Below are 12,933 nucleotides of genomic sequence, written 5' to 3' on the forward strand. Positions count from 1 at the left end.
GTCTTTTTCGGAATGAATCAAAGATACTACTGTTCTACCTTTTATGGAAAAATTATTTCCTAAATGACTTTGTGATAATAACTTGAGCCCTTCTTCTATAGCATATGTTTGTGTGCGCTGTTGGTTGAGTACCTTACATACAGCCAGTGAAGCTTGCCAGGGCCCTGTGGGGAGTGTGGCTCAGAGCACCTAAATTAGATACTGAAAGCAGATAAGGTAGAACATCTTCCTGGTGCTTTGAGGTTTTCACTGCCTTTTATGGAAAGCTAGACATTGTTTTGATGTTTTGACTTGGAATTGGGGGAGTTTACTGCCTACTTCTTATAAATGGAGATAGTTGTGTAGGGCTTTGTTTGTAAGTTCTCAGTAAAGCTAATTGCATCTTCCCACCTTAAAGTGTTAAGAAGGTTATATTCACAGCACAGTTAGAGTGATTACTAGTTATTTCCTGCTAATAACCGTTTAACTAGAAGCACTTCAAAGATTCTTCTCTTTGGAGTTCAGTATGCACTTGCAGGGTGTATGAATGTTGTATCTGATTAGAATGGAAACATGAGGCAAAATTCACCAGGATTTTTATTTTTATTTTTTAATAGAGTAAATGTATCACTGGAGCATGGAAGAATGAATGTTCTAATTGTCTTGGCAGGATGGGGGAACTCTGGCCTGTGGCATGTCTTCTAACAGAAATTACTGCAGTATTGTCATAAATTGATTGGAAATATTTTTTCCTCACATTACTTATGGGATGTCAACAAGTATGCAAATGTGAAAATTTAACATATGTCTCCTTGCTGCTTTTTCACCGTTTCTCACACCAGTTTAACGAGGAAAACCTGTTTTAAAATGCCACTTCAGAAGCATGTCCTTGGGTTTTGAAGACCGTCTCACAATTATTCTCTTAGTCTTCTGCTGAGATGTTAAACAGTTTATTCCTTTGTTAAATATACACATTCAGACTGTTCCCTAATTTTTATTTTATGCTGTAGTTAACGTTCATGTATCTGGTAATCCTCCTTTTGTAACACAGTGTTGCATCTTTCTGGGGTTTCTTTGTTGTCTTTCCTCAGAGCAACAGTTTGCATTGATCCTTTTGCTGAAAGTAACACAGGGAGGCATTAGTTTCTTTTGATCTCTGTGGTAAATGTATTTATTTCTGAATGAAGCTATAATGTTGTTAACTTCTGTAAAGACTTCCTGAGAGCATAATAGCTAGGGGTGGGCCAGTGATTTAGATCTGATAAGACTCAATCAGATTATTTTGTGTTGTGCTTTCTGTTTCACATCTGTTTGTGGAAGGCGGGCCTGGCTTTACTGTCACAGGAGCCAGGCAGTCCCTTTGCCAGCATGGTCCAGCTCTTGATTTTTACTGTAAGGGGATCCACTTGGAAGCCTAACTTGGAATATTCTTCTCCTGAAATACGCCATATTTACACCCCCCCCCCCCCCCCCCGACCGCTTAATAGACACAGTTGTTGCACCGCTTCATTTCACTCCTGGTATGTTTAGACCAAGATCCAATAATGCATGTTAAAGAATTGGAGAGGTTATAATTATAAGTGGTTAATTAGCACATTCCATTGTGTACAATTCAAAGTTTTGGGAATGTCTTTTTTTCAGTGTTGAAATGTCTTGAAATTTTTTTTTGACCAGCAGAGGCGATCACAGTATTGACTTGTGCTGGAGCACCGCTGTCTGCACTGTGTTTTCTGGTAGACTTCAGGAGTCTTGAGATGATACTCCCAAATTTGCCTCCCTGTTTAAGTGTTGCGCTGTCAGTTTTGGTATGCTGGTGCAGTATTTTCTAAAGCTTTCAGCAGACGGCAGATACGTGAAGGTGGTGTGCCTGCAATACAGTGGTTTTGAGCTGTTTCACTTTCCTTTGTGGGATAGAAAGGATATGATCACACAAATTCTTTTGTCTGGCCTGCAGGTTTCATGTTTTGGTAAGAACTGAAAACAGAATCTTGGAAGACAAATGCTTTGAAGCATACCTGGTGTCCAAGTCATCTTGGCTGCTGTAGAAAAGACCTTCCTGTCTGCCTTTTACATCTTTCTTAGGTCTTAGGTTTTGTCTACAACCATTTATTTCTTAAAAATGGAATGCCAGTTGAACTGGGAAGACTTAAATCAACAAGATGTGACTTTGTTTGATGGATGCAGTTATGCTTTTGGGATGAGAGGCTATTGTATGTGATCCCCTCTCCACACTACTATAGAGACATATCACTATGTCGTCTTCAAGCTGCTTCACAGTTGAGCACTAGATTGTGTGGTGCTCTTTTAGAAGAACCAAGTTTTTTAGGCTTAGCACTCTGAACTTTTCATTTGTTGATATGGCACAATGCAAACTCATAACTCTTTTATAAAATACTGTAATCAAAAAGGAAATAAGACCCTTCTTAAAGTTCAAGATCAACCAATCACACGTTTGTCTGCATTTTTTTCTTTCAGTCTGTGGGCAAAAAACGTTTTTACTTTCAAAGTAAAGTAGTGTGTGTGTTGCATGTACAGCGAAATGTACATGCAATCTTTTGTGGAATGCCTGTCCTAGGTTTTAAAATTTCAGACATAATAAGTTACTGCTGTAATTCATACTCCGTCAGTGCCATGGTGACAATTATCACATCTAATACTGCGTAACGTTTTGAACAGTAACAGCAAAATAGGTTCTCTGCCTCTCTACTTTGTTTAGTTAAGCTACATATTTTTTGAATATAAATAGTAAATGTTTTAAATAATAATAGTGTATCACAGAGTGCATGAAAATATATTTTACTTCTTAAAAACAGTTCAGCTGCCAAATTTGAAAGACTCACACACTTTTTTGTCTTCTTTTCACAAACAGGAATGTTTCATAGACAATTCCCAAGCATTATTATGAAATCATTCTTCTAAAATGAGATTTCATTTTAAAAGACTTGAAACATACAGACAGACTGGATCCTCCCTGAGGTGTCAGCTGAGGAACAGGAATTATTACTTCTTCAGTTTTCTAATTCAAATCTAGCCTACATAGCCTATATCAAAATAAATTGGCTGTTGTTACTTCTTCCCTGTTCTTTGGCTGTTGAACAGGGCTTCCCACCTCAAGTTCTACTGGGGAATCATTCAGGAAGGGAGTCCTCTTTCTGCAGTGAGATCCTCATGCTGCCTCTTTGGACTTAGTTGAAGATGTGCCTTGGTTATGCTGAATATAATTTTTTTGGAAGCTCCTTTGGAAGCTGTTTTTTTTTGTAGCTGTGTTGTGATCCAAGCTTCTAGATGCGCAAGTCTGAATTAGTCTAAAAATCTCGAGGGATGTGGTTGTACTGCATGCTGTAGATGGGATTACTGTCACTGATGCAGCCCGAAGTTTGCATGTTCTTTGAATAAACACAGGCTATTGTTCAAGTCTGCTAATGGCTTGACACATTCCACATGTGAAAAAAATATCATCTGGAAAAATGATCAGTGTTTCTGTATGAATATATTGTATTTACAGTAAGCACACCATGGAGTGGGCAAATACAGAGCAGCAGTAGGTCAATTGTTAGCTCACTAGGCACTTGTCCAAATACAAATAAAAATGTTGACATTAAGTAATTTGGGGGGTTAATATTAACTGCTATTTAAATGCCTCTGCTTGCACTGACTAGTTTAAAAATTCTGGTATAGGTAATAGATTTGACATGTTCCCTATGTAGTGGTTTGTGAAAGGTAATAGAGTGCAACTTTGTTTCTAAAGAAGATGAGCAAACAAATGCACAATACTAAATATTGTCCTTTTTATTTATTTTCCAGATTAGCACTGTATGTATATGAGTATCTGCTCCATGTAGGAGCACAGAAATCAGCCCAGACATTTTTATCAGAGGTATGTTTCCCCATGTTTTTTTTTTCTTACACAACTTTCCAGTGTGCGCAAGTGAACTAAATGTGTATGGGTCTAGAATAAGGAACACTGACAACCTTGAATATCTGTTTATGTTGATAAGCATAGATTTCTGGTTCTGTGGTAGTCACTTTGTCATTTAACACACCTTTGCATAAGTATTTTTGCTGTGATTTGTTATCCCTGTTCTACGATTTGCTAACACAGATTAATCTATTTTTTGTAATAAATGTGCATGCTAGAGATCGCATCAACAGTACTAATTTTTATAACCTTCTTATTGTTGATACCTCATTGTGAATTATGTACCCTTCCAAGTTATACAGTGATTGTGTACTTTACAACCTGTTGTTACACACATGCAGTTCTCATTCTCTTTAGCACCCCTGATCTCTCTGTGTATTCTTGCTATGCTTCCCACCACTTCTTTTCATCTGGCAAATCAATTACGAGTATAACCATTTAGGTCCTGTTTCTTAAAGACTTTAAACTGCTAATGGAATTTTCCCCTTTACACAATAGTTACTGTTTCTCAGTCTTTCAAAGACTTTGTATGCCTCTTTTGAAGATTGAAATAAATTATGTCTCCTTAGCATTTTACACTTAATCTGAGATACAGAAATATTGTACACAAACATATTGAGGTCTTTTGAGTTTATTACTGTTTTTAGTGTTTATTTGATGAGAACCTTTAAGCTAATAAAAATAGTTTGGTAGGAGAAGTGAAGAAAAATAGGCAAGATGTTTCACTAGGAGTATTTGCTGCTTCAGCTGATATGTCTCCAAAAGCTAATGAAATTACTGTGGTGGTGATGACATTTTGGAGGTGGAAGAGGAGAGGATGAAAACCCTTGGCATTGTTTGTGATGTTTATAAAGAAATCTCATAGCAGAGATAAGGAAAAGGGGTAGAATTGTGGTGATATCAGTTTGTTGTAAAGTATGTTTTTGACAGTAGCTTTTCCTCTTTGTAAAGCAATGGAAAAATGAGAGAGAAAATAATGGAGACTATAATCTTGACTTTCCCAAAACAGCTGTCATTTGTAAATAAAACACTGTGCAATATTCATTTTGCTCATTTTGTTTTTAGGATATATTTGCAAAATAAGCAGTTGGTAGAAGTATAACTGGTGTGACATTCGGGTTTCTAGAAAAGATTCAGTACAGGGTTTAGAAACTTAGCTTCTGAAAGTAACTCGGTGTTCAGTTATAGCGAAACTCAGGTCTGAATTCTGAATACGAGAATATAAAAAATCTTTCAAATTAAGACTGATAGTAGCCAAAAGATGGTGAACACTGCTCAGGGACAAATAAGAGTTGGTATGAGGTGTCATTTAGATTCACATGAAGCTGTGAGTTTATTTACCTCATTCCTTAGCAGTGCAGAAGGGTAAATACTATGCTGGCAATACTTGTCAATGGTTGTAATCACTAATACAGAGAACCCTGGAAAAAATTACATACAGGTGAACAGGTTCTAGTTGAGAAAACTGTACACTAGTGCAGTTTGGAGAAACTAAACTAAAATGCAGAAGTTAAAGCAACAAGTTATAGAAGAAGATGAAATAGTTCAGAGTAACTCTAAAACTGAATGTTGGGGTGTAAAAGCAGTAAGCATACATAAATTGTCTTGAGGTATATATCAGGCAGTGGTACCTATGTATGTACAAATGACAAAGACTAAAAGCCCTTTCTTTAAAGATCTAGCAAGGTATGTGTCTAAGTAATGAAACAAAATTAAGAAAAGGAAGATTTTACGTTGGATATCATGGAATCTGCTACTAGACAACCCTAACCCTAACTTGGATGCGGTTGTCCTAAGCAGTCCTATATTTTTGTACTGCTCTGTATCTAGTTTAATTTTGTAGCACTGATCCACAAGTCAAAGGGAGAATCTGCCCTATGAGTAAAGACTGAAGGAGTTAGGTCTTTTCTCCCCGGGAAATACAAGGCTCAGGGAAGACCTCATCATAGTGTTTCAGTACTTAAAGGGTGGCTACAAAGAAGACATGGGCTTTCTCTTGTAAGGAGACACATGGAGAAGACAAGGTAGTGGGTACAAGTTGCACAGGGAAGGGTTTCATCTTAATACAAGAAAAAAAAATATTTTTGTTTACAGTGAAAACGGTCATTCACTGGAACAACCTCCTCAGGGATGTGGTAGAGTCCCCATCAGCAGAGTTCCCCTTTCTGTATTGGAAGACTGTTATAAGGTCTCCCGGGAGCCTTCTTGTCTCCAGACTGAACTGGCCCAGCTCTCTCAGCCTGTCTCCAGAACAGAGCTGCTCCAGCCCTTGGAGTGTCTGTGTGGCCTCCTGAACAATATTAAACTGCTCTTATGTCAACCCACAGGGTTTTTATCTTTTTCTAGTTCTTCTCCCATCCATCCCACCACGGGAGTGGAATGACTGAGTGGCTGTATGGTGCTTAGTTGCTATCTGGGGTTAAACCATGACTGTCCTTTTGGTGCCCAATGTCAGGTGCCAAAAAGGACTGCTGTGGTTTAACCCCAAGTGGGCAGCTAAGCCCCACACAGCCACTTGGTCCTCCCTATCCCCAGTGGGATAGAGGAAAGAATAAGAAAAGTGTGAAAACTTGTGAGCTGATGTAAAGATAGTTTAATAGGTAAAGGAAAAATTGCACACACAAGGAAAGCAAACGGAGGCATTCTTGTAGAATCACAGAATGTTTTGGGCTGGAAGGGACCTTAACGGTCATCCAGTTCCAACCCCCTGCCATGGACAGGGACACTTTCCATGAGACCAGTTTGCTCCAAGCCCTGTTCGACCTGGCCTTGAACACTTGCAGGAATCCATTTGCCACTTTCCATGGTCAGGCAGTTCATTCACACCCAGGAAAGAAGGACTCCATCATGTGTAATGGTGACTTGGGAAGACAAATAATATTGATCCAAGCATTCCCCCTTCATTCTTTTTCCTCCAGCTTTACATGCTGAGCATGATGCTATATGGTTTGGGGTATCCCTTTGGTCAGTTAGAGTCAGCGGTCCAGTGAGTGCCCCCCAGCTGCTTGTGCACTGGTAGGCAGCTCGCTGGTGGAGTGAGGAGCAGAAAAGGCCTTGGTTGTCTCCTCAACAATAACGAAAATGTGTTATCAACACTGTTTGCAGCACAAATCCAAACATAGCCTCATACTAGGCTATTATTAAGAAAATTAACTCTCTACCAGTAAAAACAAGCACAGTTCTCTTGCGCACAAAAGACTGCACCAGATGATCTTTCAAGGGCTCTTATAATCTGAGCTGTTCTGTGATTCTATGGTTCTATGAGTCAGTAAGGTCTAGAAGTGCTTTGCTGAGCTTTGAAGTACAAGGTGGGCTGTGCTTTGTGGTCCTTGTGAGAACAGCCTTCAACGATTCATTGTTTCCATCTCTGAAACGCAGGGCCTAAAACTCATGTAGCATTTTCCTGCTACAGGAATCTCTTGGTAGCAGACCTCTTCAGTTTCTTGGCTGTGACGTTGGTATCTTGGTCTTGCAAATTTACTTCCTTTCACGAGACATGGCATGAAGTAACCCAGCAGCTGTATCGTAATGGTTTATAGCAGAATTGGTGGAACAGCAAGGGGCAAGCAGAATTAGCTTTCATCTAAATCATCATTGCTTTTGAGGATTGAACAGATCTATGGTATGGAGTACACACTTTTGAAACAAAAGGAGCTGTTCTGCTCCAGAATCATCTCCTCTTTGGTGTCACAGCTGCTGTAATTTCCTTGAAGAGCTGATCCTTATCCCATGTGTTTTCTGCCCTTGAAGTTAGGTTCTAACCTTGGGTGAATAATTACATTAGCCTGTCTGGAGCAGGAAGGTGGGCATTTCCCAGTTAAATCAGTCCTCAGCTATAACCTTAATCAGTACAGTTGTCAATAATGGCATTTTCCCTAAATTCTTTATAATTTGTTCTTTTTATGTCTCTGTTATCAGAGTGACATCTGCCATGTGAGACAGAAGCATGGGTTTTTTTTTAATTTGAAAATCGAAACAAACTCCCTCCAAACAAGACCAAATTCTGCATTCCCTTCATGCGCCTTCTCTGAATAAATCTCTCAGTATTAAATATGTCCTGTGAAAAAGGACTAGCATAAGATCTGTGAAATGGGTAATTTCCCCATTAAGTCCTGATTTGAAGAGGAGGATAGTGGTTAGACATAGTGAGGGCTTTCTACACAGACATGATTTTAACTTTTAAGTGAATGATTTTTCAACTTCGCTAACCATTTTTTGTTTTGGTTGTACACTGAATCTCTTCATTATGTTGCATTTGAAGAGGTAGTCAGTGTTAATTGGTGATTAACACAAGTCTTTCCAAGCCATTCCCAGTGCATGTGAGGAACGAGCATGCCTCAGAGAAGTTTATTTGAAGAGTGTGTAATACCTTTGCAGTATCTTTGGCATTTATTTTCATTTTTCATTTTTATAAATACTTTTATCTGCCAGTGCTTAAGCAGCAGCTTTTAAAATTATACTTTTTATATATTAACTACTGTTACTTGGTGGTTGTGAGGTTAAATGCCACGCAGTTGGATCATCCTGCTTTACCAACAGAAGTGGTAGTGCCTTGAGGTTACCTTTTAAAAATATTTTTAAAAGACATTAGTTTTGAGTATTTACATTTATACAGTATAGCAAAATTATACTAGGCTACTCCATGTGAGTACAAAGAACATTTTAAGGTATACAGGCTACATAATCTCCTGCAAGCTATTGGCAGAACTTGGATGTGTATAAATTTCTAAAGAATTAGATGTGAAAATCAAGTTGGAGTTGAGAATCAGAGTTTTATTCTCTTTTGGAAAATGCCAGCTTTACCAGTGCCTCTGGCAGAATGAACACTACATCTGCCTTTTATAGTAAGCTTTTATGTACTTTTACAGATACGTCTTTAAATGTCTTTCATATTAAGGCTGTTTAAGCATTTCATTAAAACAATCCTCTGTCTTTTATTACTTCTGTCTCTAGAGCAGAATATGGTTTGGGTTTTTTAAACAAATTTTTTTATTAACAAAATTGGACAGGAAATAATGCTATGTGTAGTTGTAACTGAAGGAATTTGGAGTGCGTGCAACGCCCTAGTTTCCACCCAGTTCTAACATGAGACATTTCTTCTGTACAGTGTTGTGTGGATTTCAGCAGGACTTTCAGTTACTTGCAGCAGGGTTCCTTCAGCAGTTGCACGGGCTTTATTATAGCCCAAAGTATTTTATTTTGCAGTTCAGGGCAAACTAATGACTATGGCTTCAATAAAACGGTTGCGTGATTATCATTAAGACACAACATTTGGGAAGCATTGCAGAGAGGCAGAATGCTGTTCACTGTGCGTTATGTTGTTTCATAGGTTCACTGGTTAACAAGTATGAAGTCAAGGGTAATAAGAGTTCTTAAATTGCATTTCCTTTGAAAACGGTTTTAAGCAAGCTAGGCTTTCTGGGTGGGAAAGAAATCACAGCCAGTGTAGCTGTTCAGGAGGGATTGCCAGCACAGACAAACCAACATAAACTAGCATTGTCACTGTGTGGTGGGAGAAGGGGTTACATAGCTAATGTACCTCTAGCAGTAAAGCATTCCCTGAGGATTATGTAACAGTACCTGCTTTGGCTGTGGAGGGAAGACTGCCACCTGCTGAATCAGTTACATTAGTTCTGTGTTCTGTGTTTTTCTTAGTTTTGCTTGGAAAATCCTTTAGGTCATTTTAAGGGTACTTTTTAACACTTTTTTTCCCCATTCCATTGGTCATGCATTTTTGACCTTATAATAATGTGCATCTCAGTGGAGTGATACAAAGCACACTGTTAACAACATTGTATTCAGAATCTAAATAAAATAGAATGTAAATAAAAAATACTCTAAACCATGCTTTATTGAAGTAAGAAAGCCTTAATTTAAGCATCAGCTATATTAGTAAGTATAATGGCTGCTGAAATTGATGATGATAAAATCTTTCATAACTACAAAACCTTTTCTTCTTTCCTCCCCCTCCCGCCCCCCCGCATGGATTATGTAATGCTTTTTAGTCACCATCATCAGAAATGTGCACCTCTGTTTTTATGTTTTGTTTTAGATAAGATGGGAAAAAAACATCACACTGGGGGAGCCCCCAGGATTCTTGCATTCCTGGTGGTGGTAAGTATCAGTTTTCCTCTCACTTTCAGAATATGCCAGCTGCTAGTTCTAGCAGTTGGAGGCCAGAAATTCAGGTAAACATTGTAAAAAGAATGTGAAGATGAGGATCAAGAGCCAGTTTCTTGTTAAGGAATGAAAAACCAGAAAATTAGATATGGAAAAATATACAGATAATACATACAGGAAAACACTGTGTAGTGTGCTGATAAGAAAGCCTCTTTGAAAGAAGGTGGTCTGCATATCTTTCTTCACCACCTTTGGTAAGTGGTGCGTTTAAGAGATTATTTTACATACCTTAATAATTGCATTAAAAAAAACCCTGTATGTACATAGACTCTGCATACAGATGTGAGTTTCCTCAGCCTACAGTTCACATTCTAGTCATGGGAATAGGATTTGAAAGAAATTAGCTGAACTCAAGCTACCAGCCTTTTTGGGAGGCAGTGTGCATTAGCATGGGCTTGGTGCTGCAGTGTCTGCATTTGCAGAGTCTCTCAGCTCAGAACATGGGTAGACATGAGGATGACTTGTAATTTTTTATGCATGGTGGCATATGCTGACATATACTGGTGTGCAGAGAGACACCAGTTTGTGCGTGTAGAATTCCCAAGGAGAGAAGAGCATTCATAGTCACTGCTGTTTAGCTGTGATATTTATTAGCTGTCACCTGATTGGAACATATCCAGTATACCTGTGTGTGAAAGAATTGCAACTATCAGGAGTACAAGAACTTAACATTTTTAAAGTGGTCCCATTTGAACCCAAGTGATTTGTATGGCTGCATGGAAGGTGTATATGTCACCTTCATTGACCTTTCTTTCACAGCTTTTAGCTACGTGATGGGAACCTGTCTAAGAAAAGTGTGTCCCTTGTATCTTGATGTCTGCATTCTCCTTAATTTTGCTTGTATGCATCAGAGTGCTTAAATTGCCCACATTTCTTATAACGCTGCTGGACTAAATTACAGAGGATTAAGTCTAAACCAATAGAGAAACACTGAAACTCTAGGAAAAAAAAATCCTTTCAAGTTGTTCTTTCATACACATAGTTTCATTCCAGAAACTCTGTGTTAGAACTGTTATATGTATAACTCTGTTTGAAGGGGAGAAGGACCAGTTAGAGTACTATAATTTCCTCTTACTAACAAGAACATAACCATCTATTTCCTACTCTTCTCCACACACCTGTTTCTCTGGGAACTTTAAAGCCCAGTGTTGGACCTTGGAAGAACTCCCAGTTTTCTCTCCAGTTTCTTGCCCTTTCATGTTACTACAAATCCATCCCTTCCCACACTTTGTGATAGTTGATTGCAGCAGTTGTCAGAGGGATGAGGTTAAATGCAAATTTTCAGTAATACACTTTATACACTTGAACTTTGTATATTAGACTAGCTTCCTGGTCTGTGCTATAGTGGTATTAAAGGAATACAGCACTGCTTTCCTCATAGAATCAGATATCAGGGCTTGACTTCTCAATAGATGTTTTGCAAAGCTAAATTCCTTCTTAAGAGGCAAGTGTTTTCATCCCTTGGCAAGGAAGTGCTATGTCTGTTTCTATATATGAACATATGTGTGTGGTGTGCATCCACCATAAAAATCTGTACGAGTATTACAATGATCTCACCATCTCTGTATCTTAACTTGCAGTGTATTTTGGGATCTCTACTGTGCAGCTCCAGAAAGACGAGAAACCTGTGAACATTCAAGTGAAGCAAAAGCCTTTCATGACTATGTAAGTTTTGTGTGTCTTTACCACACTCTCATGAATTGTATGTATAAATATGATAAGAGAAATATTTTTGCAGTACAGTGGTTCAGAAATGCAGGTGTCATATTTATAAGTTCTCATTTTTTTGGGAACCTTAGAACTAAGAATTCCTAATACTTTGATTGCCCAATACCATAACTCCTGGAAGCCACCTCAGAGATCAAAAGTGCTGTCCTGTGTGCTTAATGAAAAATGAAGAATGTTCTTCTATCTACCCCACCATGATCACATCAGATTGGTGACAAAGGCACAGGGCAAATGGAAGCACAGATGTGTCCTATCCAGATACCTGTCCTCTGTTGATGCTAAAGAAAAAGCAGTTCAGCAGATGGAATTGATTCTCTGGCTTCTGTCAGGGTCATACTAACTTAAAATGTAGTTGTTTGACAGGTATTTTTGTGTCCTGAAGTAGGTATTTTTCATCAGCATAATAAACACTTAGGTGCCGTAGAGTAAGTTCACAGTATCACAGTACGTTAGAGATTGGAAGGGACCTCAAAAGATCATCTAGTCCAATCCCCCTGCCGGAGCAGGAACACCTAGATAAGGTTACACAGGAACGTGTCCAGGTGGGTTTTGAATGTCTCCAGAGAAGGAGATTCCACAACCTCCCTGGGCAGCCTGTTCCAGTGTTCTGTCACCCTCACTGAGAAGAAGTTTCTTCTCAGGTTTAAGTGGAACCTCTTGTGTTCCAATTTGTACCCATTACCCCTTGTCCTATCATTGTTTGCCACTGAGAAGAGCCTGGCTCCATCCTCGTGACACTCCCCCTTTATATATTTATATACACTAATAAGGTCACCCCTCAGTCTCCTCTTCTCCAAACTATAGAGAGCCAGCTCCCTCAGTCTTTCCTCATAAGGGAGATGCTCCACTCCCTTAATCATTTTAGTTGCCCTGCGCTGGACTCTCTCCAGCAGGTCCCTGTCCTTCTTAAACTGAGGGGCCCAGAAGTGGACACAATATTCCAGATGAGGTCTCACCAGGGCAGAGTAGAGGGGAAGGAGGACCTCTCTCGACCTACTAACCACCCCCCTTCTAATACACCCCAGGATGCCATTGGCCTTCTTGGCCACAAGGGCACAGTGTCGGCTCATGGTCACCCTGTCGTCCACCAGGACCCCCAGGTCCCTCTCCCCTACACTGCTCTCTAA

At 39.1% G+C, this 12,933-nt stretch overlaps 1 protein-coding gene across 11 annotated transcripts in view; it reads left to right on the top strand.

Moving 5' to 3' along the window:
* Positions 1-3,269: 3,269 nt before the first annotated feature.
* The window catches only part of SSBP2 (single stranded DNA binding protein 2), a 152,837-nt gene continuing 143,173 nt past the window's right edge, over positions 3,270-12,933 (top strand). For 2 of the 11 annotated variants that reach the window (XM_061369285.1, XM_061369287.1), the window contains exons 1-3: positions 3,284-3,856; positions 9,951-10,012; positions 11,659-11,743. In XM_061369285.1, coding sequence (XP_061225269.1) covers positions 3,731-3,856; positions 9,951-10,012; positions 11,659-11,743 — 273 coding nt within the window. In that variant the 5' untranslated portion in view covers positions 3,284-3,730. Of the gene's footprint in view, positions 3,857-9,950; positions 10,013-11,658; positions 11,744-12,933 lie in introns of all 11 variants that reach the window. The other 9 variants (XM_061369295.1, XM_061369293.1, XM_061369290.1 and 6 more) reach the window with 8 other exon arrangements.

This window comes from Neopsephotus bourkii, unplaced genomic scaffold (genome assembly GCF_033783945.1).
Source record: "Neopsephotus bourkii isolate Nb327-2 ecotype Australia unplaced genomic scaffold, CSIRO-AGI_Nbou_v1 NB_1491, whole genome shotgun sequence".
Lineage (NCBI taxonomy): Eukaryota > Metazoa > Chordata > Aves > Psittaciformes > Psittacidae > Neopsephotus > Neopsephotus bourkii.